The sequence below is a fragment of the Thrips palmi genome, unplaced genomic scaffold (genome assembly GCF_012932325.1).
Source record: "Thrips palmi isolate BJ-2018 unplaced genomic scaffold, TpBJ-2018v1 HiC_scaffold_10, whole genome shotgun sequence".
Taxonomy (NCBI): domain Eukaryota; kingdom Metazoa; phylum Arthropoda; class Insecta; order Thysanoptera; family Thripidae; genus Thrips; species Thrips palmi.
The window spans coordinates 2611861-2638776 of NW_023144621.1; the positions used below are offsets into that span (position 1 = coordinate 2611861).

The window sequence follows — 26916 nt, forward strand, 5'->3', positions numbered from 1 at the left end:
TTGTACCAACATTTGCAAACTTCGGAAGGGTCAATTGGAAAATATTATATACCACAAACAGGAACAAAAGAAGCACTCAAATAATCTCATATTAATATCATTTCAAAAATTTTTGTTCCTTTCTTGCTGAGTGTGATCAGATTTTGCTAAAAACTATTAAGTTTTTTTTTTTTAATATAAGTTGGTAGTTGTGTTCTCAAGCGGGATGTGTTTTGAGGTTTGAAATTCAACGGCTTCACGACTGAAAGAGTTTACCTGATTGAAATCGGTTGGAGTGCAGCAATCATGGAACAAGTAGAGGTGATGATTAATGTGGAAGACAGGGCCATTCCTGTCGATATTAGGACAAATGGCACTATCGCAGATCTCAAGAAAGAATTTGATGAAATCTGCCATGAAGATGATGCACTGGCTAGAAGGCGAAGCAAATACTCTCCAACCTTTTCAATGGTTTACAACAGCGAAAAGAAAGAGATTAAAAGAAAGTTTATCTTCAGAGGTGGTGAGAATGTGTTTGTTGGCTGGTCTCCACTCAATTTAGAGGTACTTTCCAAGTTGAATCTTGTTACAGTAAAAAATGGGGATATCAGTAACAAAAATGTTTCTTTTACCAGGATATTACTGACAATGTCACCCAGTCTTTGCCTGAGCAGACGGTCCCATCTCAAACAAACGCAGAAGCAACCACACTCTCAGCAACCCAAAATGATGAGTGAGTAACTGTGCAAATATCGTCTGATGCTAGGACAGAATTGGCAAATGACGTTCATTTCCCTTTTTTAACCTATGCATTATTTTCAGTAGTGGAGATGACTTGCTTCAGTTTCAAGAGGATGACTTGAGCCTATTTGGGAACATTACCGTCAAAGAATCACTTGTACCACCAAACTGCAATGACACAACGGTAACTACACCCCCATCTTACATAACAGTAGACAACTGCTTGTTTGTTTTTATTTACTAATTAAACATCTTTTCTTTTTTCAGCTAATGTATGAAAGTACAGATGAAAATGATGATGAATTAGCTAGAGAGAAAATTGATGACCCAAATTTCACTCCAGATGAAAACGAGGAAAGCAGTACCGACTCAGACGAGGTAAGTAGTTGCTTTATTTCACTGGAAAGCTTTGCAACCACTGGTTTTTATTTTTATCTGCCGATAGGATTCCTCACCTAATGAAGAAACCATTAAAAAAAGAAAGAGGAGGGCAGAGTATCGAAAGCCAGCAAAGGTAAAACAAATTTAATTGAAGTAGTTTTTATAGTATTTGACAATCTATTTAGTAAGAGAGCTCATAAGGTACATTATCTGTATTCCAGAAAATTAGGAAATTTGGCAAAGTTTTAACCAAAGCTAACGCATTGCCAATTTTCTCTGCAGCTTTAAGACAAAAGCTAAAAAATAATAATGTCAAGATGTCTTCTGTGCTTGAAGAGACTAGGCTGCACTTGGAAGTAGAAATTGAAGACACTTATCTAAGAAAGTTTGAGATGAATTTGTTAACCTCTGCTCTAATAAAAGAGTACCCAATTCTAGCGGATCCAAATTCAGGTTCAAAAGGATCTGTAAGTAATGATCACTGTTCATAATGGATATCTCTCATAAACTTATGTCTCGTGCTGAACATATTTTTTTTTAATGCAGAAATCTCTGAGAAGAAGTATTCAAAAATCATTCTCAAGCAAGAGGTATAGAGATAATCAAAAAGAAAACCAAGAAAATCCGTCCACTTCTAATCAACCTGCTAAGAAAAAGACTAATCCTATGAGAAGGTAGTTGCAACACATTCATTAAATTACTCCTATTCTTATACCAATCCTTCCCGTTTGTTTTTGTTTTAGAGAACTGCCATCTACATCAACTAGTACAGAGACACTTACTGCTGAGCTACAGTCAGGGATGGTTTCAGATCCAAGGAGATTGAAATGGCTTATTGATCGTACTTATAAGGAAAGAAGCAGTGCCTTTGCTATGACAGAGGATAAATTAGGGATGCTTAAACTTTATCCTCACCTAAAGAATGGAAAAATGGTAAGATAATTCTTAATTAAACAAAACACCTCACTGGCTGATTTTATAAAAACTATGTTCAATCCCATTACAGATGATTTATGAATATCTCCTTGTCATTGAAAAGAATGAAACAGCAATAGAAAATAACAGCCAGAAATTCCTAACGCTATTGAGCTCTTATTTAAGTATCCCACAACACACAGTTGATAACTCACTGGAAATCTTAAACTTGATTCAGGACCAGTTGATTCCTAAGCTGTTGAGAAAACAACGGCTAAGGAAAGCAATCACCTTTAAGGATGTATGTAGCTTGAACAGAAGATTCTGCCAAATGGTGATAAAGTTATAAACCAATTTCATCACAAAGATAAATTCCATATTCTTTGCAGGCCACTCAGGTTGATCAGAGAACACTGGAGCAATTCAACACCTTGCAAGCTCCCTGCATAGTGGCCACTGTCACAACATCAAGAGAGGGCAAGAGAGTTCTCAACACTTCAGTTCTATTAATGCATGACGACGTAATCAACGTTATCAAAGAACCAACTCTATTCCAAGTGATGCAGCAACTACTGGCCCCTTACTGGCTGCTTGATGTGAAGTATCCCAGGGCTTACGAAAGCTTCCTCAGGCTTCTGGAAAGCTACCTCCATGGAGAACTTTCTGCAGGTACAAAAAAGACTCGAGCTAAACAGGAATACCTGGCACTAACACGAGATCTCATAGGAATCCAGTAAGTAAGAAAAATTACCCACCAGTTACATAAGAATTAACTGCCGTTCAAGGAAGCTATATTTAGTTTTTATTTAAATTTGTTCATTCATCGGTATGATTTCTTTTGATCTGTGTCAAAGCACATATTAACTACTATTGATTTTTTTTATATGATTGTTATTTATAATTTCATAAGCGTCAGTTACATGAACTTTACTGAAGTTTACTCAATAGAGTGGGAAAAATGTTTAGAATCAACCAAACTGTCATTAAAAAAATTCTCTTTTTTCCCTTTAAAGGAAACATGATCAAAAAAACTTTTTTTGATTATAATACTTTCCAAACAGCTGACATTCTAATAAACATCTTTGAACACTGCCTAAAAATGTTAAGAGTCAACAAACTATTACTAAAAAAAAATTCTTTTCTAAAGAAAATACGATCAAAGGAAACTGTTTTTGTTTAAAATTACTTTCATTTCCAGCTGACATTCTAATAAATCTTTTGTCACTGACTTTGCACTGATTCTTGATTTTTTTAACCCCCCTGATCCTACTTTAAAATAACAACATGAAAGGCATGCCTTCAGATTACAATCTCACAGCTGTACACAATTCCCTATTTTTAGCCCTACCTAAAATGGAGCAGGAAAAGTGGAATAAAGAAAAAAGAACAACAGGATTGTTATGATTAATTAAATGACAATTTTAATAAAAAATTTACAGCAACACATCAGTGACTAAATTGGGGAAGAGGGGGGAATCTACCCAAGTGGCGTATCTCAAACAGAGATTTTCACTTGCACGATAAACATTTCTTCTGATAGACGATATGTATGTCAAAGGATGCTAGAGAATGGAAACAAAACTGTCTACACAAAATAAAGTAAGAGAGTCCTGTCCGCTTGGGTCTTGGTGGTGGAGGCAATCGACCAGAAGGAGTGAACCCAAAACACTGGTGCTTGCACCTCCTCGCGGGTTTTGGAGTGAAACCGACTGCTAGCAGCAAACTGCCCCCATCTCCATCTCGGTCACTGTCAAAAAGAGCAATGAAAACATTACACATTGTACAATAAATAAAAGGTAACTTGCAGCACAATAAAAAAGGGATGGACTTACCATGTGAAGGCCACAAAGCAGCAAGTTGGGTTCCTGAGGCAGAAGTGGACAACAGGTGGGCTAAAGATCTCCCAGAAGGACAGAGCTGGGTTGGGAAACAGAGCTGAATGGACAACACGGAACCTGGGTGACAGAAAAAAAGGGGGTTCACCTTGTAATGACTTAACGCAGGGTCTGGAGCAACAAAGCATGAAGCAAACGATAAAAGCGAATCTTAAACAGCAGCATAAAAAAAGGGGGTTAGGGTAAGCCCGGGGACTAAATGTATGTACAACTAAGAGGATTTTCACTCTCATCCGACTAAAGTGCGTGCTCAGATGGATCGGGAATCGTTCAAATTTTGCCCCGGCGACACAAAACTCTGTGCTTTGGCAACAGGCGTAAAGGACCTTTATAAGAATTCAAGAAAGCCGAGCAACAAGATGCAAAATGCATGTAAACAAAAACTTTCTTTTTACCCCTCCCCCCACCCCTCTTCCCCTCCCCTCTTTCCACCCGCTCGCAAACAAAAGAAGCACGAAAACCCTTTTTTGCAAGCTCTCTTCCCCTTGGCTACGTATTGGCACGATCGAGACGGGCGGCAGGCAAAAGCGAAAACAAAAACAACACGCAAGTACTGTACCATCATGGCGGCGTTTGTAGGCCTCGGACTTCGCCAATTTTTAAAACTTTTGTCGTTGTTATCGGACTTGTCGCGAGTGGGGCACTTTGCTTTTCGGTCGTGACGGATGGCCATATTTCGGAAACACTTTGGTTCGTTGAAACCAGTTTCCAGCTCAAACAAACAGTGTCCTTGTGCTAGCTCAAGCCCAAGGATGCAGCAGCTAGTTCACATCTGTTGTGGACTCTATTTGCTGTATGGTGATGACTTAGCACTCTACACTTGGATTAAACGGGAAAACACATTTCATGAGGTGAGCCAAAATAGGTGACTGTCAGGGCAAGTTTCTTGTGAAAAGAGAAACAACAGTTTGAAAACATCTGAAACTGACTGCCCTGGCCAGCAAGTTCTTGAGAGGTTTTGGGGCAGAACTGTGAAGGTAGCAGGCTGCTGCTGATGTTTCAAGACTGCCTGCCATTGTCATCACAAATTTTTACCAAGACCTGTGATCTGAGTCAGTGGGTTTCACTTCTATTTACCTTCCCACTGGCCATCGCTAAAATTTTGGGCGATGGAAACGCTTTACCAAATTTTGGGCGATGTTAAGTGTGTCCCCCAAAATTTGGGGGCGATGAGTTAGTGTCGCTCAATTTGGGGCGATGAAATGTTTGTCCCCAAATTTAAGGCGATAAAATTTCTATCGCTCAAAACTGAGCGACCAAAAGTCATCCCCCAATTAGTGGGCGATGGTCATCGCTCTCTCTTTTTCAGTGGGGCTACAAAGGTACAGCCTGTAACGCACTTGTCCAGGCGTGCGACTTCGTGCAAGAGCGGCAGGGCAAAGCCACGCGCTCCAAGCTTCGAAAGGCTGAATTAAAAAAACTTTTGGAGTGCATAAGGTTTGACCCAACTGACATTCAAGCAGAGGCAGTAAATTTCGATGCCCAGGACGCGGAGATACCTTCAGAATTCACTGTAGACATTGAAAAACTTCTTAAATTTATCACTGAGACACGAACACAATTCAGAGCGGACCCGGACATTTCCAAAACAGAATACATAATCCGTATTGTTTTGAGCACGCTGTGTGTTGTCCCTCCACCCAAGCAAGCTGAGGTGACAGAAGTCACAGCGGACCAGCAGCAGCGTGACACAGTCAGTGAGGCTTTTAATTCATTGGAGCTTGTGTCATCACAGTCGGTGACCCCGCCGGCGCTGCACGACGTGCTCACAGTACACCAACACCAGTCAGCACCAGCTGACTATTGCCCAGATTTCATACTGGAAGAAGAACAGGACGAGACGGTTGCGTCATTTTTGAAATTGGAGAAACTCATTGGCGCACGGTCAGGGACAAGCAGCTTAAAATTACAACTAAACAATTTTAGAAACATTACTGAACAGGAACTCAACAACGTTGCGCAGGGCATTAACACGGTGTTAAGCTACATTGAAGTGTACTGGCCAGATTTTCAGAAAGAAAGTGACGAAGTCAAACAAAACTACAAAACACAACTCAACATCAGATTTGCAGAAGAATTAGGGCCACACTTGTCCTTTGCAGACACATCAGCAGCAAATTCAGAAAACACCAGTTTGTTTGTGATTGACCTACATTTGCTCAAAGAATTCATTGCAAAGTATCAGAGGGACACAGCACACCACACAGAAGAGGTTTTTCAAGACCGAAAGGCTGGTTTGAAAGTTTTTCTAGCCATTTATCAAGTTTTTCTCAGACAATCCGCACAAACCGATTTCTCAGAAAACTTTCACACACAAAACAATTTGGACATAAACATTCACACGGAAATGGCTCAAGCTATAGACAAGAACACAGCTGACACAGCTGAAGCGTCATGTGGATTGTCAGCAGCAGACGCAACAGGAAGATTGTCAGCAATGAGTAGGGGTTCAGAAAGAAGTGGTGCGGTGGAAGAACAATCTACACTGAACGACCCAATAACCAAGGTCTTTGAAAATGTGCATAAAGATTTGGGCAGATACGGAGAAAACAGGGGTTACAGAAATTCATCTACGGGTGCACATTCAAAATTTACTTGGAGGGGAGGCTACGAAAATAAGAAAGATGAAGGCAAGGACTACAGAAAGCCAGCAATAGGGCAGAACACCATGCCGAATTGGTACAAAGGATACACAGATAGAAATGAAGGCAATGGGCCACCTCCAGGGCACTACGAAACGCAAGATTACAAAGCATACACCAGTAAACCGGAATACACATCATACACAAGAAACAGACGTGAAGAAAAACAGTATGATGAAGAACGACTTTATGAAGATTATTCAGATTCTGGAACTGAATGGAAGCAGGAAAGGCCCCGACGGCACACACAACATCGTGCCTGGGAACCCAAAATTCCTCTCCCACTCTTTAGCAATGCTATCAATGTTCAGGACTTTTTGAACCGGTTTGAAGAAAGGATGGATGAAATGGATGCCAGCAATCGAAAGAGATTGGCCTATTTGGAAGAATGTGTGAAAAACTCAGAAGCAGAGTCTTGGCTTAGAAGATTTTTAGCTGAAAAATCAAGAGCTTGTTTATGGGTTGAGTTGAAAGCTGCAATGATTGATGCATTCACAAGTGACTATGATGACATAGACGCCAGGAATAAAATGGAAAACAGAGTCAAGAAGCCTAATGAAAGTATGAGAAATTACATCATGGACAAGTTAGATTTGATAGCAAGAATGGATTTGAGAGCAAAGGAAATTGACAAAATTCGATACATCATTGATGGACTTCCCTTGGATGTGCAAAAGGAAATTAGACCCATAGTGTACAAAACTGTAAAAGACTTAACAACTGGTTTGGTAAATTTGGAAGGAGCGAGAAGAAGATATGACAAGATTGCAGGAGAAGCGGACCCACAAGCACAGAGAGTACAATGGGCTCAAGAACTTCACAAAGAAGTAACTCAGTCTGTTATCAATACGTTCCAAGGAATGGGATTGTTCAACAAGCCATCAAAATCTTCCAGAAAGCTGAAGAACAGAGACGTAACCCCATACAACAAGTACCACAAGAAGCCAAACAACAAGAAGCATCACAAAAGCAGGTATGACAACAGCAGCAGCCGTGATTCTTCGAGAAGCAGAGGCTCGTCGAGAAGCAGTTACACGTCGAAAGGAAGTGGATATACATCCAGTGGTGCGTCTTCAACAAGCCGTGGATCGTCGCCAAGCAGCGACAGTGGAGAAAGTACCCATTCGGAGAGAAAACACTACAAGAAATCAAAGAAATATGAAAATAGTAAAGGAAAAGGCGGCAAGAAACACCACTCATCCAAGAAGAGCAGCAAAGAAAAGAAATCCAAAAAAGACAAGAGCAACTCCGAAAAAAGTTCAAAAAACTACAAGAAGTAGCTGTGGAGCATAGTGAACCAGCACAGCTACAAGATTTCACCGAAATTCCTATGGTTCACGACGGGTCATGCATGTTTAGAGCTATTTCATATGGGCTTTATGGAATTCAAGGCAATTACCCAGAAATTAGAAAAGAAATAAATTTCCATATTCTTCAAAATTGGGACCAGTATAAAGAGTTTGCTGTAGACAAAGCGGGTCATGTGTTCACATCCAAAACAGCGTTCAAAAAATTTGCTTTCACGCCAAATAGAATGGGTGACTTCGCAGATTTACATGCAGCAGCAACAGTATTTGATTGTCAGTTCATTGTTCACAGAAACAATTCAATGATGAGTGTTGGCAACAAAACAAAACCAAAAATTCATCTCTCTTTTCGGGGAAGTGTAGATGAAGGTAAATATGATTATTTAGAAGAAAAAAGAAATGAAAAAGCAAACATTTCATACGCGTCTGTAGTCAAATCAGTCCACAAAGCAAGTACCACTCCGAAATTAGTTCAACAAACACCAAATACTCAAGAATGGGAACAAGTATATACAAACCCAGTAAAGCAGACACCTTTGAAGAAGGGATGGCAGAAGAAAGAAGAAAAAAGAACGGTACCACCCAGAGAGACTTCAGGAGTGATCAGCAAGAGACAAAATTCGGTAAGAAGACAGGTCCAGCTTCAAGAATTCCAAATTCCCCTTAGCAATAAATTTGGTGTGCTACATGCAGTAGAAGAGAAAGAAGAACCATTTGTCATTTTAAAGAAGAAAACAACAAGGAAAAGCAAGAAAATTAACCCAAGAATTGTGAAGGAAGTGCAAGTCATAAGGAAGGGAAACAAGCGGACAAGTGATGCATTACGAATTGGGTCTCCAACAATTGAAATAGATGAGCAAGATGAAGACCAGGAAGAGATGGTGGCTCTGATGGACATCAAAATTAATACAGACACAGTGTCAGCACTTTTGGACACAGGAGCCAATGTTAACTGCATCGATTACAACACTTTACGTTCAGTTCTTCCTACATCACAAATAATAAAAACAAACAAATCACTCATAACAGCCAACAAGCAATCACTCAGAACAATTGGCATTTGGAAAGGAGAATTCGCAATACGTCACAAGAAATTTACTACAGTTTTCTATGTGTGCAAAGGTATTTCTCAAAACGTAATTTTAGGAAACAAATTTTTACTTAGGGTTAAAGCAGACATTTCATACGCAACACTTAAAGCAACATTTTGCACAACAACAGGTGAAAAAGTTCGAGTGCCATTTGGAATATTCTATCGACCGGTAAATGATGTTAATAATGTTTTTGAAAACATGCAAGTAGAACAGTTGTACACAGGTCCAACATTTGTAAAACCAGCTAAAATTGTCAAAATTTTGCCCAGGACAATTAAATGGGTTAAAGTTACAACTACACCTCACCAAATCCAAAAAGACACAACATTCGTTGGAAATCCAAAATTAGTAAGTCACTACAAAGTTATGGTCTCGGATTTTGTTTTAGCACCAAACAAGCATCAGTTCGTTCAAGTAACAAACTTGAGCAATAAACTAGTTACATTAGATTTGGAAATAAATTTGGCAGTTGATGTCGAGTATGAGGACATCTTTTTCCCTCCTCAAACATTGGTCAATGCAATTAGTGAAAAAGACACTAATAAAACTCCAAAAGATGTAAAATTTAACGTTAACGAAGACTTAAACCCAGAACAAAAAACCGCTGTAACAAAGTTATTGAATGAATACAATGATGTGTTTGTTACACATGTTTCCAAACTAAAACGTTGTAAATACCCACCGATAAGAATTCAATACGATAAAAACAAAATAGTTCGTCAACGAAATTACCGTATGTCTCCTGATGAAAAATCATTTGTTGAAAATTACATAAAAGATTTACTGAAAGCAGATCTCATTGAGTATTGTACATCTGTTTACTGCACTCCAATTCTTGTAGTAACAAAACCAAATCACACGAAAGAGTGTCCATCTTTTCGTTTGGTTCAAGATTTTAGAAAAACTAACAAAATATTAACAGACATTAAATATCCAATTCCCGATCAACAAGAACTCATTGATAGTTTTCAAGGCAAGTACTGGCACTCCGTAACTGACAATTGCTCTGGTTATACTCAACTAACTCTTCACCCTTCATGCAGAGACATAACAGCTTTTGATTCACCAAGTGGTAGTCGTTTTCGGTGGAAAGGAATGCCACAGGGATTAAGCGTTGCACCAGCTCTGTATGCCTTAGCAATGGATCACATTTTAATGGGCATGAAACAGAAAAAGGAAGTTGTCAACTATTTTGATGACACTCACATTGGAACAGAAACTTTCGAACAACATTTGTTAGTCCTTGAGGAATATCTTCAGTTACTTCGTAAATTTGAAGTTAAGTTAAATAAGCAAAAAAGTACTTTCTTTCAAAAGAAGGTTAAGTTTCTTGGCTTAGAACTGGATGGTGTCAATGTCAGCATAGCTCAAAAACGAGTTGAGGCAATAAAGAAAATCGAAGCGCCAGCAGATAAAGATAAATTGCGTTCAGTTTTAGGGGTGTTTAACTATAACCGAAGATTTATCGAAAATTATTCAAAAATTGCCCAACCTCTCAATGAACTTCTAAAGGAAGATGTACCTTTTAAATGGGAACAAAAAGAACAAGAGTCCTTTGATCAACTTAAAAGCAAATTGTCAAATCCTCAATCGTTAAAATTGTATGATCCAAAATGTAATAACAGGGTTTGTGTCGATGCTTCATATCAAGGTTTGGGTTGTGCACTCTATCAAAAAGATCCGAGAAACAACAGGTTTGCACCAGTGGCATTTGCAAGTAGAAAATTGAAAGCCTCAGAGAAGAAACTGCCAATTTACTATTTGGAATGTGCAGCTCTGGTGTACGCATTTGTAGTTTTTCGTTGTTACCTACAAAACAGAAATGTGGAGACAGAGGTGTTAACAGATCACGAATCACTACAATCTCTATTAAAAACTGAAAAACCTGAAGGACCCATAGCAAAACACATAATGTTCCTAGCACAATTTAATTTTACGATAAAATATAGACCAGGCAAGAAAAACATTGATGCTGACACACTTTCAAGACATCCAGTAGGTGAAACAAAACACACAGTAGACGAGATGGTAGACGAATTATTTCCAGAAAGAATTCTACGAGAAAGCAGTGTCACTCCAGTAACAACAAGGGCACAACAGGTAAAAGACCAACAAAAAGAAGAACAAGACAGACAGCTTGACAAACAAAACACAGAACACAAAGAGTCAGAGTTAATAAAGTTTGTTCTCAATAAATCTTCAATTGTCAAAGATTTACAAAATTCAGACCCAGAATTGGCCACAATAATTCAACAAATTAAATCCAACACAGAAGACACTCAACATAAACAATTCGAGCTTAAACAAGGTATATTGTACAAAAACTACGATTCAAAATCCCTCTTGGTAGTACCAACCTCATGCCGCAAGTATGTTTTGTCCGAATATCACGATAATCGTGGACACCGACGAACCAAACACTTGATTCAGAACATTCAAACAACATTTTGGTGGAAAACACTAAATTACGACGCAGCACAGTACGTAAAAAGTTGCCATTTTTGTATGACCACTGATAGCAACCCTAAAATTAAATCTGGATTGTTAAAACCTGTATTACCTTCTAAAATGTTTTCACAAATTTCATGTGACTTTGTTGGTGAATTCAAAGCAAGCAAAAACAAAAACAAACACTTTTGCGTCATTGTCGACGCTTATACAAAATACATGTGGACAAAGCCAGTCAGAACAGCAGACACGGCTAACGCCATAGAGTGCTTAGAAAATTTCACACTACAGTTTGGCCTTTGTGACTCATATACATCTGACAGTGCATCTTATTTTACAGCTTTTGCTTTCCAAGAAATGCTCAACAAATGGAACATCTTCCATAGTGCTTTCAGAAAAGTACCACATTGCAATGGGCAATGTGAAAGGTCAATTCAGTCATTAAAAAAGATACTCAGTGAATTTCTCCTTCAATTTGGTGAAGACTGGGAGTCATACTTACAGTTTGCAACATTTATTTACAACATCAACTACCACGCCACAATCAAATGCAGTCCTTTCTATGCAGTTCATGGGTTCAATCCAGTATTACCTGGAATACTACAGCTTCTTCCGGACACTGGTGAAAAGCTAGACGTCAAAATTAATAGACACACCAAATTCTTAAAAGATTTGAAGTTTCGGATTGAAGAAGCACAAGCCAAAAACAAAGCATCATATGACAGGAACCGCAAAGAAACAACATACACCATTGGGCAAATAGTGCGAGTACGCAATGAAACTGACGATATTTCTTGGCCAAATAAGAAAGTCATGTGGGTCGGACCTTACAAAATTGTTGGAAAAAAATCCGGTCATTTCTATTATGTAATGGTGCGTGAAAAGGACTCACATGGAGTTGAGAGAGATGTCGTGAAAGAGTTTCATGTAGTCAACATTCAGCCATATTATGAACGCCCGCCTGAATTGCAGGTCTAAATTGGAAATTGTTTTGTTGTTGTTGTTGTGTCAGTTTTGGTTTCTTTATTTTTCAAAATTATCAAACAGCCTTGACAGTGTATTGGTACATTCCAGGGTGCTAAGCGCTTTGATTTAGCTCACTAATTTTTCCAGAGTTTACTAATCACTTTTCTTTAGGGTAACAATTAGTCGTAGAGGGAGTAGAATGATGCTCGTCATCAGTAGAGTAGATTAGATTTCAGTTTCTTAGCAGTTTTTTTTTAGTATATTTAAACCCTTAGTGTGTAGGCAAAATTTTGAGGCAAATTGTATTTAGCAGCCAACTGAGGGTCGAGCCGTCGCATCATCATTAATCCATGTCATTTTTCCTTACAGCATTGTTCTTGTGCAAGCCTTCTCGATCACCATGGCGTTAACGCCGTGGTTACTAAGTGTAGTGCTTATAAGCGTTACAACGGCAGAACAACTTGTAATAACAGAAACAAAAGCTATACAAGTCAGTTCAACTGATTTTCAAATTGCTACCGGATACCTCTCTGTTTCGATCTCAGCAAACCTTCCTTCAATGGACTTCGGAAACCTTACATTGCGACCAGATAACTGTAAAGAGCTAAACTTGTCAACAGAGTATATTAATTTCTGTAAAGCAACAAGATCATTGGATGTAACTAGTTACGCTATACTGAAGGAACTCAACAAAGTGTTTGGAAATGTTGACAAAATTCAAAATGTTAGGCGTAAACGAGACTCTTTGCTCCCGGTAATTGGAAGAATTCGCCATTATATTGAAGGGACGGTTACCGACGCTGATTTGGATAAGGTTATCAAAAATGTAAATGTTTTAGGTGAAAACGTTAAAAATATAGGGGAAACTACAAACAAAATTGTAAATGCAACAAACCAAAATGTTAAACAGTTAGAAGGTCTTACAGCATCGCTCAAAAAGCAAATGAATTATTATACACAGGCTTACAATGTTCTTGCAGAGACAGTCGCAAACAGTAGTTACGGCAGTGATGTCGTTTTTTCAAAAAGTCTAGGCTCAATGGTACTGCAAGCTTATGTAAATCTAATGCAGACACATTTGTTATCGCTAAAGGCCATAAGTAACAGTTGTAAAGAAAAAACAATCCCGAAAATCATTGTCAACAATGAAGAGTTAAGGAATTTATTGCTAAAAGAAGAAGAATTGTTGCAGGCATCAGGCCTTAAATTGTTGTATCCCAGTACTCAAACTCAGGAATACTTTAAGTTAAAAACATGTACATGTACCTTGCAGCAAATTGAACAGCTTAAGATTAGCATAAAAGTACCAATAGTTACTAAATTAACCAGTTGGAAAGTGGTATCATTACGACCGATGAAGTTTCTGGTTGAAGGTAAAACATGCCAAATTGTTGAAAAGCAGATGCAAATTGCCACAGATGGAGTTGAGGTGCGAAATTTGGAAAATGCAGAAAAAATTGAAGGCGTGTCGGCCTATTTTTTGCCTCGACATAACTCTCCGGAGCATCTCACGACTTGTATCCACCATTTGTTAAAAGCGACTGATTCTGAAATGGCAGGTAAAGCGTGCCCACTGTTATGTAAAGACGTTTCGTCATCTACTGTTCAAATTGTCAATGAGCACAAATATGCTCTACTCAATCCGGCCACATCAATTAATGTAATTTGTGCAAGTAAACTAGTAAAATCAATACCACCCACAAGTAATGGGCGAGTAGAGGTAGGCTTGCCGTGTGAATGCACACTTCAGGAGGCATCACACTCAAGAGAAATTCTTGTTCATTCTAATCCTATCTGCAATGTTCCTAGCGGTGTATCTCAGATACACATTGAAACAGAGTGGGCTACGGACAATTTTCGGTCCTTAGATTTGTTTCATCCAAAAGCGGTAGTAGCGACAAAAATTAATACAAATTTTACAATGCCTGAATTGGAATGTGCCACAGTGCAGCCAGTTGAATTAAAAGAATGGAAAAAATTGCCACTATTTAACGGTGGAAAACTTGAAATAATAATGTGGCTGGCACTATTCTTTTTAGGTTTGGTATTGTCATCATTGTATCTACAGGACAAATGTGGTATTTGTACAAAATTGTTCAAATGTTGTCAATGTTTAGCATCTTGCGTTCGAAAGAAGCAACCAGATAATACCGATGTGGAAAACGTAGACCCTTACGTTTTAGTACAAACACCACCCGTGCGTCGTTTTTTAAGGAAAGTAGCGGCGGCTCCTGTGCAAACTACAGCACTTTGAGAATGTAATGTCATAATTTTTTTTTAATTTTTAATTTCTTTTGTATTAGAAATTCATTTATTCGTAGACGTAGATTGTAGATTTAGATGATTCTGAGTTATGGAATTATTTCTAGCAATTCGTAATAACGTAGTTAATTTACTATCATTTTCGTGTGTTATATTTGGTCACAAAGAGTGGTTAGCTTTCAGTTAAGGCAGCACAAATTAAGACAGTTCGTATTTTGTTTTGTATACAAAAATTTCAAGTAGACTAAAAGCAGTTCTGGTTCTGGGTTGACAAAGGTGAAAGTTTGCAATCTTCCTCCAACTTCGGCCCACACCAACCATTGTCCAACCAGCAATGCGCAATTGTTGTCAAGTCCTATAAGGAGGCGCACAGTCTGTAAGACTGCCCCATGCCAAGTCCTAAGTGGAGGCGGCCGGACGGGAACGCTTTGCGGACCCTAGCCAGGGGACATTGCATTGCAGGGGCCCCGGTCTTCCATCCTTTTACCAAGGCTTTAAACAAACAAATTGTTTAATAAAACGATTAATATCGTCTCAGCCAAAGGAGGACCTCAAGAACGGGCAACAAGTCCAGACAACACACACTCCAGTCGCATAGCGAGGAAGAGTCGTGGTTGGGAGTTTGTGTATGGAAGGTGTTTGGCGCGCCATCACAGCTCTGCCCCACAGGAAGCCATGGGCTCCTCTGGAGGCACTGGCCCGGACGTACTACACACCGGGAAGAAGAATCAACCCCGGTGCAGCTGATTTCAGACCAAGGACTGCGAGCATCGAGTCTTCACTCAGCCCTCAAGACCAAGATTCAACGCCGAGACGGTCGTCAAGAGAAAGGGGGGGAGAGAGTAGGCTGAACCAATGTCAATCCAGGTCAGAAATTGCAGTGTTGTGATGCCATCAAATAGAAGTTATCATTTAAGACTTTTAAATTGAAGTTTGTATAGTGCAACCACTGATGATGATTTTAATACAATAAACAGAAACTAAACCACAAGCACTTAGTCAAAATAACTCAAACTTTTTGCGATAGTTTAGGTAAACGTAAATGCTAATTAAATTCAAAGGCATCGCGACTTCGTCTCCAGTGCCGTTTTTAACATCGAGACGATATTCTTTCCAACCGGGGGGATGTCGGGGAACCGCGGAGGTTTGAATCCCGCGGGCACTGGAGAGGAAGCCGCGATGACATCCGATCGCCGCTCGGCGCGACGCCCTGGGCAGCGCGAGTCTGACCAGAGCGGGCGCCGAGCGGACAGACGAGTTCCGGCCCTCAAGAGGCATAGACCTCTAGTAAGTGCTTATGGTTTAGTGACTTTCATACAAGCTATTTGAATTTAGTTACCATCCCCTAGTTAGGGAAGTGCGTGAGGTGATCCCGATCATCTGAGCTCGCTCAGCCGGGTGTCAACTCCAGGTGCAGAGACACCTGGAGCAACAAACATCCCGACTCCCACCCCGCCCCGCCCCGCCCCGCCCCACCTCGCCCCACCCCGCCCCGCCCCGCCCCGGGCGCGGCGACGGGGCTCTCTCTCTTTTCCAGGCTTTAGCACCTGGGACATTCCATGTGAAGTCAACCAGGCCTTAGCCACCATGGGCTCCGATCCGGTTCTCGTTTTCAGGGTTTGTTACCCCTATGGTCCCATGAAATAATCGGTACTTGGTTTGGGGTCCGGCCCCCCAGGGGCTGGGCTATGGCCAATTTACTTTTTTGCTGAATATCGGAACAACGCAACTTTGGAGGGCAATATCTCAGCAACCATTGGTCGTAGGTCCAATCCGAGACCAGATTTGGAAAGGGGATGAAAAACTGAATCTTTTTTGTCTTTGAAGTTTTAATGTCCAAAAACTTTTTATAAGTTTAAAACTTTAGTGAAGTTTTCAAATTAGCGCCATTTCCTAGATCCTCAACCGATTTTGACCAATCTGGGCTTAAAAGATAGCTTAAACCCTTCCCTAAACGAAAATGTTAACCAAAAAATGTGTTCGGCTTCGTTCCCGAGAACGAGTCATTTTCGTGAACCCCTGCAACCACGTATTTCACCTAATTGTAGTGACGGCCGAACTCGATACCACACTGGGCGCTCTCTTAGGTGTTTTCGGCTCAAAGCAAGTTTCCGGGTTGCTTTTCTAAGGTCAGGGGACCCTAGCGCCTGTCAGGTAGGCCAACAACAAGCAGACCTGCAACGCACTAGTGATGACAGGGTGGCCGACCTTGCCCCGGAAGAGTGGGACAGGCAGCGCGCTCTGGGCGATCGGACCAGTACTACACCCCGCCACCTCGCCGTGATATCTACACGTGGGGGTGGGTGTTGTTGTTGTTAGTTATTGTTGCACGGCAGGGTAAGGGTTGTTTCAGGCGTTTCAGTCAGCATTTGGGTACAAAAACAAGTTTGAGTTTTCTGACGTCAGTCCCAGCAGATTTGACAGCACGCTTCAACGGCATTTTAGAGTTAATCTGAAGGCATACCATAGTCAATAACATTGAAGATTGAGGGTAGTAGTGTTAAAGAAGATTCTTTTATTAAGCTATAGTTAAAGGAGATACTTTTTCTTTATGCTTTTCCGCAGACTTGACAGCACGCTTTAACGGCATTTTGGCATTAATCTGAAGGCATACCAAGAAGATACTTTCCTTGGCCAGCTAATTAAAAGTATCCGGGGCGGGGCGGGGCGGGGTGGGGCGAGGTGGGGCGGGGCGGGGCGGGGCGGGGTGGGGCGGTTCCGAAGGGTGCATAGCCTACCCTCTGCTCCACAGGCGCTCAAGACTGGAAAAGAGAGAGAGAGCCCCGCACCCGGGGCGGGGCGGGGCAGGGCGGGGCGGGGCGGTTCCGAAGGGTGCATAAGACGGCGGTTAACCAATATTTTCCGAAACACATGCTGGTTGCATGTCCTGGTGGTCCAGGGCGAACTCGCAGTACGTAATCTGTTGGCTGGGGCTCAGTCCGACGCAAGCCGAATCCTCCAAAAGTGCTCTTTTTTCAATAAAACCGAATTTAGTAGGTGAAGGATGCAAATACCCAAACTTTTTATTTTTTCTATCGAAAGAGGACATTTTTCTGAGTAGAATGACGCCTTGGGAGCTCTGATACGAGTTGTCTAACAGTCCTCTTTATGGCGTTGAAAATAGCCATTTTTTCCTGAAAAATGTTCCTTGAGAAAATGTTGTGCTTTCACTAAATCAGCTCCACAGCCTTTCTGGTGCCTCGGATCTCATTTCCAAGGGCAGTTTTGGATTCGCAAAGAAAAAACGCTTAAAATGAGGTATGACTGAAGAGGGAGTGACCATGGATAGCAGAACAGCAAGGCTCGGACGAAAAATTAGCTAATTTTTTTCACGTTTTTCGAGTGTGCATCTCCACTTTCGAGAAGCTGCACAGCCTAAACGACCCCCATACCCACCTTTTTTCTACATAGCAATCGAAAGTTAAAGGTTTGGGCTACATTTTGCGCTATTCAGATTTGACTTTCTGGATGTGGGTGTCCGTTACCCAGAGCCTTAAACATTGGCAAAAAAAATTAGGGTTTTTTTGTATTTGTCAAGATTTTCATAGTGTAGGGCACTCGAATCTCAAATCCAATCACATATTCTGATTCCCCATTCTTTTGCGCTTCCAACGAACCTCTGTGTTTTGCTGTAGCTCAAATATTAACGATGGCACGATGCAAAACGTAATATCATGTCATTTTCCTCAATAGATTTTAGGTGATTTTTGAAAAAACACTAAAACCTCGATATCTCCGGAAGTTTTTGTCCGATCCGACTGAGATTTTGCACAAAATTCTTTCTTGGGGGGTACTATAAGTGACCCAAATTGCATCAAGATCGGAGATGGTCACCTACGAAAGTGGCCCCGTAGTCATGGAATGCCCCCTGTACAACAGAGTCTGACTTCAACTTGTCTTAGGGCACATCAACAGTACCTCTCTAAATTAAGGACGCACATGAACGATTTGAACCCTGAAATCTCACGCATTTCTGAGAAATAAGAGATTGTGCACTGGCTACAGTTGTGGCATGAAAGCAGTTCAATACTCATAAACGGTTGGAGGATCACGGTTAAAACTACTGGGTGGAGTTTTGGTGCAAGTGAACTAATTTTAAAAAAGAATATAACCCTGTGACAGCACTTCTTAAATATCAACAAAACTATTTTGAGTCAGGGATCAGTAAAGCAAGCCATTTATCACCCGTTTAACCATAAAACCATGTGAGAGATCAACCTGATCTTGCGCGATAGATCTTATATTGGGTACTTTTCGAGATATACACTCAATTTAGGTATAGGTTCGCCGAGTTCACTCTCTTTTTCGCTTTACTGGTCCACACTTCGAATGCCCGTGGACTGTCATCATTGGCAAGAAATACAATAAATAATTACCTGATGCACTCCCATGATACAGATGACAGAGAGCACGAAGCAGATGAAGCCCTCGAAAGTCATGGCCAAAATCACTCTAGCGACGATCAGGAAGCCCCAATCGTAAGGAGTACCGACTGAGATGGCCACTAACATCGCCACCATAACGACCAGGCTCGTCACCTGAAAAAGAACAGTTGCATATTCGAGAACAATCTGGAAAGCTGTACACTCAGTTTTTTTCTCGTGAAGTCAAATTATTCCCTTATTTCACCCACACACTCATTCCAGGAATGTCACGTTATTTTGAAAGTGAAAAAGCTAATTTTTGGCCGATTCACACCCAAACGATTGTGGCACAGTGCTCAAACGAACGGACATTTTGTCACGTTCGTTTCAACGTGATGTCACGTTCCTGGAGTGAGAGTGCACTTCCTGGATCAACTGTCTTCCCACAAAACTGTCTGTATTGTGGAAACATACTGTCCATAAGTACTTTTAAGTGCAGTTTATCGTACAAAGAGTTCATCTGCACAGAAAAACTGTGACATAACATTGAATGAGAGCAATGGAACTTTCCTCTGAGATAACTGTAAAGTAAAATTATGGCCATCTCTGTCAAAAAAATAACGTTTGATGGCAGCTGCATAAAATAGTATTCAGAATGGAAAGAAGTCCTAGTTCGCATTACGGATTATCAAGTAACGTTGTTGCCTTGCTAAAACGTGGCTGACATAACCCTGCTAAAACAGTTACGAATCAGGCGAACTTGACTGGTTCGAAATGGTAACTAGATTCTAGAGGCAAACAAAGCAGTTGTGTGTTCTCAAATCATTAAAACAAAGTGTAACGGGCTCATCCGCGAAGTTTTCCCCTCTCTGAATGCATAGGGAAATGTCCAGTGAATGCTTCATTTCCAGGGATCGTTAACTTAACTGAGCATTTAACTAACTCACTGTCAGAAATTTCCGAGAAAAAATAGAAAAATCATGGAGTTTTTCCGAAACCTCTGCATAGAGCTCTCCATAAAGGCAAACTCCGGGCTTTCTCCGAAAAGTTTCGGAATTTTGAACAAAAATGCATGCTTCACTATCAGGAAATCACGAAAAAAAAAAAGGTTGGCAACCAGTTAAAAAATGAGGGAAAGGTGAACCACTACTTGTTTAGCCCAGTTTTCATAAAATTTAGGGAAACCTACAGGATAGAAGTAAAATGAGCTCGGAGGAGATTGTTCTTCTTTGACCATTTCAGACTAACGAATGCTTCGGCGAAGCCCTCTTTAACAACTCTGAGAAAAGACATGCATTTTACCTCCCATCAGGACCCAAGTAATGCTCTCCGACAAAAGATGGAAAATGAATAGTCTCCATGAACGTGGTTGTAGGGTTTTTCTCCACAGAATTTCGGACCTAATTTCTAACAGTGTTCAGAAGGCCCCCTGTACTCACCACAGAAAAGTACCCAAAGACCAAACAGAACGTCTCCAGAGGGCAGCACCAGCAGCCCCGGTCCAAGCGAGGGAGCCAGCTCAGTCGTTGGATCACCGCCATGTTCTGTGGCAACAAAGAAAACGACAAGTTAACAGATATTAAAGAGGGCACTTCGGAGAACAGCTGAAATGCAAGTGGAAAATAGATCGCTGTTCTACCACTTCTAGAAGGTATATTCTCGGTCTCACTTCCCTTCTTCATGATTTTCGTTCCAGCTCTTCTCCGAAATACCCTTGTTGTGCTTAAAATGAGTCACGATACGGATTCTCTGAGAGGTGGAGATGAGATATCCAAAACCGGAAGTGAAAAAGACCCATTGGCCAGACCGAAGTTATACTTATTTTCGACCGTATAGGCTTCAAAGGACCCTTACACTCTACAAAAAATGTTCTGTCAACGCCGTTAATTTATTACCAATGTTTGCTGTTATGCAATTCACGGCGTTTGCTGTGAACTAGTTCACGGCGTTCACTGTGATCTCGGTCACAGTGTTCACTCCCGGGTGGAAGGATCTTTAGTTAAACTGTAGTTTCAACTACAGTACCAAAACTGCAGTTCCCGAACTAAAGTTAGTTTTAAAAAGAAACTGAAGACTAAATACAATTCCACTTTGCAGTTGAAATTGTAGTTTTCTGTCAGTTCACAATGTAGTTTTAGTGTTGATTTGAAGTTCAGTTGGAGGTTCAGTTTAAGTTTCAGTTACAATTTACTTAATATCCATTTCTGGAAGTAAAGCGACTGCTGAAAATAATTATTCAAAAACTGTCTCTCATCTAGTATGTTTCCATACTTAGTATGTATTTTAAACATATTCTCTTATCACCATACTAACGTTGATAGTTATGTCTCAAAACTAGTACGTTTCCATACTTCTTATGCAATCTTCTAGTTGTATCAAGTAAAAGTTACATACCACTAGGGGAACTCAAAATTACAGTGGCTGTTTCATTGCTTTTAAAGCAGTTGAGGTTTACGTTGAATTTTTTGTCGTCTCCCTTTAAAAAAAGTATCAGGTTAAAAGCAAACGTTTATGGTTTATAGCTAATACAGTTGGCTTTACTTTAAATGGTATAGTTGTTCGCTGTTTAAAAATTTATGCAAGTTTCCCCTTTTTTAAAGTTAGCCTCCCTAAAGAGACAAAGTAACCTTAAGTCTGCGACAAGTTTACGTAAACTGACTTGTCGCAAAGGTCCAAAATATTTTGCGCTTACATTTTTTATACTGATAGTTTAAAATTAAAATTGGTCATAAAATGCAAGTTTGTCATGAAGAGGACTACAACTTTACATGGGATTACTCTAAAATTGCTTGTAGTTTAAAAAATGTAGAAAAATTCTGAGTTTTTATTTTTTTTTATCTTAAATCAAAGTAATTCTGTTAAGTCCTTCATATACCCTTTTTAAAATAAACATAATATTACATGCTAGTAGTATTAAATAACACTTTCGTTGAGTGAAGTTGGAGCAAAGCATATTGACTACCGCAAAAATGGACACTTAGTGCATCATCCGCTAGGTGGCGCTAGTGTCGCATCATTTACGTCTTCGAGTTAAAAGTGTTCTTGCAGCCGATCAGAGGAATATTTTTGGATCAAACTCTGTGCAGGGCAAATATTTGAGATGCTATGACTCTACCACAAAAGGATTGACCTCGATAGGTGGAATATTAGGGAAATAACTTTGAGTACAACTTTCCTCTCGCGTACGGCTACGGGTCGTAGTTTGATTAGGCACCGATCGCTGTGCCCTCAAGTGCATCAGTCCTCGATGCGAACTACATTTTTTACGAGTGATCAACTCCGAGAGGAGGTGACTGCACTCTGTAACACCTAAGGGTGACAACACCTAAGGTGGCAAAATGAAAACAGGGCTGAGGCTCTATTTTGAATTTTCACTCTCTTTTCGGAAACTGAACCGCAACTACTCTCTTTCTAGTTATTTCAAATGGCTTTTAAGTTGTTCGAAACTAAGGTTGAACTGCAGTTTGACTGCAGTTTAACTAGCACGAAAATGAGGGAGAAACTATAGTTGTTCCAAATAACTGGTAGTTTTTGCATAGTTAAACTGCAGTTTTACTGCAGTTGACTACAGTTTAACTACAATTTTTTTTCTCTTAAAAGTTACTTTTAACTTCTTGATTTTTTAATTTTTTTTTCACTTAAAACAATACATTTCACAACAGAAAAACTCCTGTTTTGTCATATAGTTTTAACTGCAGATCCTTCCACCCGGGCTGTGATCTGGCCACAGTGTTCACTGTGATCTGGCCACAGTAAACGCCGTAAATTGGAGCCTGATTGGCAGTACTTCGGTGCTCAGTGGCGTCAAACTCACAGTGTTTACCGGGGATCAGATCACAGTGAACACCGTGAACAAGATCACAGTGAATCCCGTGAGCAGATCACAGTAAACGCTGTGAATTGACCTACAGTAAAAACTGGTAATAAATTAACGGCATTTACAGGACATTTTTGGTTGAGTGATACGGGGTACTCTGTCAGCAATTTATTGAGGATGGCAATCCATAAACACTACAGATATTGACAAATAACTCTCAAAGATATCTAGGTGTTTCCCCAAAAATTAACTAAATGGCACCTGTATTGGTCCCGTGCATTGAAATGTTATCCTAGTGTCTGTCTTGACACTCCTGGAACCATTTCGAGGTGTCAGCATTACAAGAGTCTAGGCCAACGTTTTCTTGCTATGTAATGCCTAAATTCTTGTAATGCTGACCCTCACCTCGAAATGGTTCCAGAGTGTTAGGACAGACACCAGGCAAACATTTGAACGCACAGGACCAATATCGGTCCCATTTAGTTAATTTTGGGGAAAAATCAAAATACCTTTGAAGGTTGTTTTGACAATATTTCAGGTGTTAATGGGTTGCCATCCCCAATATTTTGCTGACAGCTAGTGCACTTCTTCAGGTCCTTTGATGCCAACATGGTCGAAAAGTAAGGTGACGTATTTAGGGAATTAAAACATCGGTGAATTTTGTCAAAAAGGTCCTCTTTGGTAAAGGCTGGGGTCCCAAACTTGTTTTTCACCAGATTATGTTGCCGTCCCTAACAGTTTTCAGCCTATTTGAGCGCCAATAAGGACAATTTTTAACAACTCATAAAAAGGTTTGAAATTTTATTTGAAATTCCCAAAAATTACTATGGGCAAAATTCTGATTTTTCCCCTATAAAAAATTTAAGTGGTTGTTTCTAAGGCGATAGGCTATTATAGAAAACACTGGGGGCCGGATCTGAGCAAGTACGTTTTGGACCACGATAGTTCGACGTAAAATGCCCCGGTGTTTCTTTAGATATTTTCCTGCTTTCCTTTTTTGACGAACAGTTCCCCGTGTTTTCCAGGCAGGAAACGAGGCCAAAGGACGACTTTAAATGACCGATAGGGCTAGGCCAGAGCTTCCCCCTCCAGTTTTCGTTCCAATTCGGCAAAGAGAGAGATTTCGGAGAGATGAACCCTTGCATCTTGCCTTCAGAAAAGTTAACAATTAAAGAAGCGAAGACAAACACCCGTTGGCTTAAGTCGAACTACCAGAGCTTAAGGTTTGCCTTTCCAACTGCAAGTTCACATGAAATGGCGACTTAGGTGTTCTGCCGTTCGTGAAAGATATCAAAGCTAAATCGGAATAGCTCCGGACGTAACTATGTGGTAACAGGAGAGCGCATGTATACATATGCCCATTGAAATCACAACTGGAACCAGCTAGGGATAGTTAAGATACGGGTCCTAAAGGCACTCTATGACGTAACTACACTAACGTAGAGAAGAAGCTCAGTGGAAAAGCAGCACCGCAATGAGGAATCGACCAGAGGAAATGTTTATACGAAATATAGTCCTGAATCGTAGGATCAATACTTGAAGAATATGTTCCTGAAGAAATAACTCACAGATATACTTTGGTCTTTATAAAACTGAGTGCCTGCGGTTGATAATATTCCTGGGGATGTCCGGGTCGGAAGCCACGAGCCGCTTCTCCACCGGTAAAAAAAGGCTCGATAGGATACCACAGAGAGGCCTGGACCGGAAACAAGGAGCCGTTGTCTTGGTCAGGAACTCATTCAAAAAAAAGGTTCGGAGTTCGAGGCGTGGCGCCGTGGCCCCAATGGTCAATCGGGTTAATAGGGGACTTCGGCGAAGAGCTGGACCGGAAGTTGCAAAGAAATCAAAGACAAACACCTAACTTGTGTGAGGATATGACTGCGGAAGCGGCAGAACGGTAACGCAGACGACGCTCATTCTCTCATAAGGAGTACTTCAAAGAAGGTCTGGCCCGGAAGAAGAACTATAAAGGAATTAAGTAATTGCAGTTACTATGAGAAATATACGCCGCGGACCTCATGCGCAACGTAAACTTCTGATAGAAACTGCAATTTCTTACTTCCGTTTTTGATCATCTTCCGGGCCAGAGCTTCTTTGGAGTACTCTGCGCATGCCTTTTTCTTCTTCATTCTTAGCAACTTCCGTTCTATTTCTTCTGCGAAGGACCCTATTTCACGTAATCGGAAAGCTACACTACGTAAATAAACTGTGGCGCATTAAAAGAAGCACGTTAACCTCTAAGCGCCTCTAAGTTTCCGGTACAGTTAGCGACTCTGAGCTTCCGGTAAAGTTAGCGACTCTGTGCTTCCGGTCCAGGCCTCCTCTGCTCTGGAGTACCTTCTTCCCGATCAGAAGGGATGTATAAACACGACGGAGAAGTGGCTTAGACATTACACGCTACTTGCCTGGTGGTTTATAATTTTTGTCAATGTGTGTGCCGTTGCGCACTCTGAATATGTGAACGAGAGCAGCTACGGTGACTGAACGTTACACCAAGACTAAATCAATCGGAAGGCCGGATACATGAGGAGCTTCGAAAGATTCAGATGATCGGCCCGGAAGGTCGATAGCGGTTGTCACAACTACGTACGAAAATTTGGGCCAGTTTACCTATGCGGAGCATGCACTTTGAGTTTTAAGATTCGGCAGGGTATAACAACAGAACAAGGGTAGATGTCTCGCTAACGAATCTGCCGATTGGCTGTAGTCACTATGTCTACTTCCAGACTGGACGTTAGCCCCTCGAGAACTGAGAAGAATACGTTTCGTCAGGGTGGTTCAAAGAATCTCTGGACCGGAAGTCATAGAAGTTGGAACTAAAACCGCTGTGCTCATGCGCAGAGGCGGTTTCGATTTATACATTTGCCCTTGACTTCCGGTTCAGAGGTTCGTTTAACAACCCGGGCAACGTACGGATCCTCTTTGATGAACGAGATGAACACGGGACTGCAGGTTCATCAGCAGATTGTATAAACCCTACACTCACAATAGGCACACCTAGCAAGGCCTGAAGTGAAGAACATAAGCTGGAACCAGCTGTCAAAGAACGTTTACTTATAGAGCACTCCTAAGAAGCTCTGGCCCGGAAGAAGAAGAAGACCAAAAACGGAAGTAGATTATTGCAGTATCTATGAGAAATATACGCTGCGCATATTTCTCATAGAAACTGCAATTTCTTACTTCCGTTATTGTTCTTCTTCTTCCGGGCCAGAGCGTCTTTGGAGTACTCAATTTGATGACGAGTGTTTATTCTCAATCTGAAGTTCAAGGTAGGTAAGTTTTAGACTAAATTTGACTTAAACTTATTAAATCCTCCGAAAAGGCCAATTTCATATCCTGTATCCGGTCCATGAACTTCTTGTTCTTCACTACATGGCCCTGCTTGAAGTGTCTACTTGTTGATTGGTTTCTTACCAAAGTGAGGTGGGAAGTGCTCTTGGTCGGGCTGAACACGTCAGAGGGCAGTCCGTCAACAGCAAAGGCCGAGAGTTGGTTGGGCTTCGGGCAGAACTCCTCTCTAGGGGAGGAGGGTCAGAACCTGAATCGAAGCCGCGTTCCTCTGACGAACACACGATCTGGACGCTCTTCACACCTAACAGAACAGATCAAGGAAAGGTCACCCGTAACAGTCAGCGGGATGGAATGGAGTACTCCTCAAAAGCTCTGGCCTGGAAGAAGTACAAAAACGGAAGTAAGGAATTCCAGTTGTAATGAGAAATATACGCTGCGGAACTCATGCCCAGCGTATACTTATCAAATAAACTGGAATTTCCTACTTCCGTTTTTGTTCCTCCTCTTCCGTGCCAGAGCTTCTTTGGAGTACTCTATACAGACTGTGTCACTTGTTCCGCTACGATCCCTTTAACAGGCTAGCTATGTCTCACCCCCTCTGACTCCCCGCTTCTGCCTTCTCAGCAGCAACACCGAGCAACACCGCCGTCACTGAGCAATCTTGATTCAAACAAACTTTGAGTGAGTGTAACTTAACCCTCAAGACGAAACTAATAGCCACGCATATGCCATTCCCTTTAGAACTCTTCATTGGTGAGGACTTACCTCAATGAAATCAGGTTCAAGCCACCACTAAACTAAAATGAGACAACGC

The 26916-nt window shown here is 40.9% G+C and overlaps 2 protein-coding genes across 2 annotated transcripts; one reads left to right on the plus strand and one right to left on the minus strand.

Moving 5' to 3' along the window:
* The first annotated feature begins 285 nt into the window (after window positions 1-285).
* Window positions 286-2753, plus strand: LOC117654366. Its single transcript, XM_034400968.1, has 10 exons — window positions 286-543; window positions 615-712; window positions 802-904; window positions 988-1098; window positions 1166-1234; window positions 1323-1568; window positions 1648-1775; window positions 1845-2034; window positions 2108-2317; window positions 2406-2753. Exons 1-10 carry the CDS (start codon window positions 286-288, stop codon window positions 2751-2753), a joined length of 1761 nt encoding a protein of 586 aa, XP_034256859.1.
* A 16259-nt stretch (window positions 2754-19012) lies between these two features.
* On the minus strand, window positions 19013-26194 carry LOC117654313. The gene is made up of 4 exons (XM_034400892.1): window positions 26114-26194; window positions 25725-25847; window positions 20434-20538; window positions 19013-19168 (listed from the first exon to the last, which is right to left on the minus strand). The coding sequence occupies exons 1-4, from the start codon at window positions 26160-26162 to the stop codon at window positions 19083-19085; spliced, it is 363 nt and encodes a 120-aa protein (XP_034256783.1). The 5' UTR covers window positions 26163-26194; the 3' UTR covers window positions 19013-19082.
* Window positions 26195-26916: the final 722 nt, after the last annotated feature.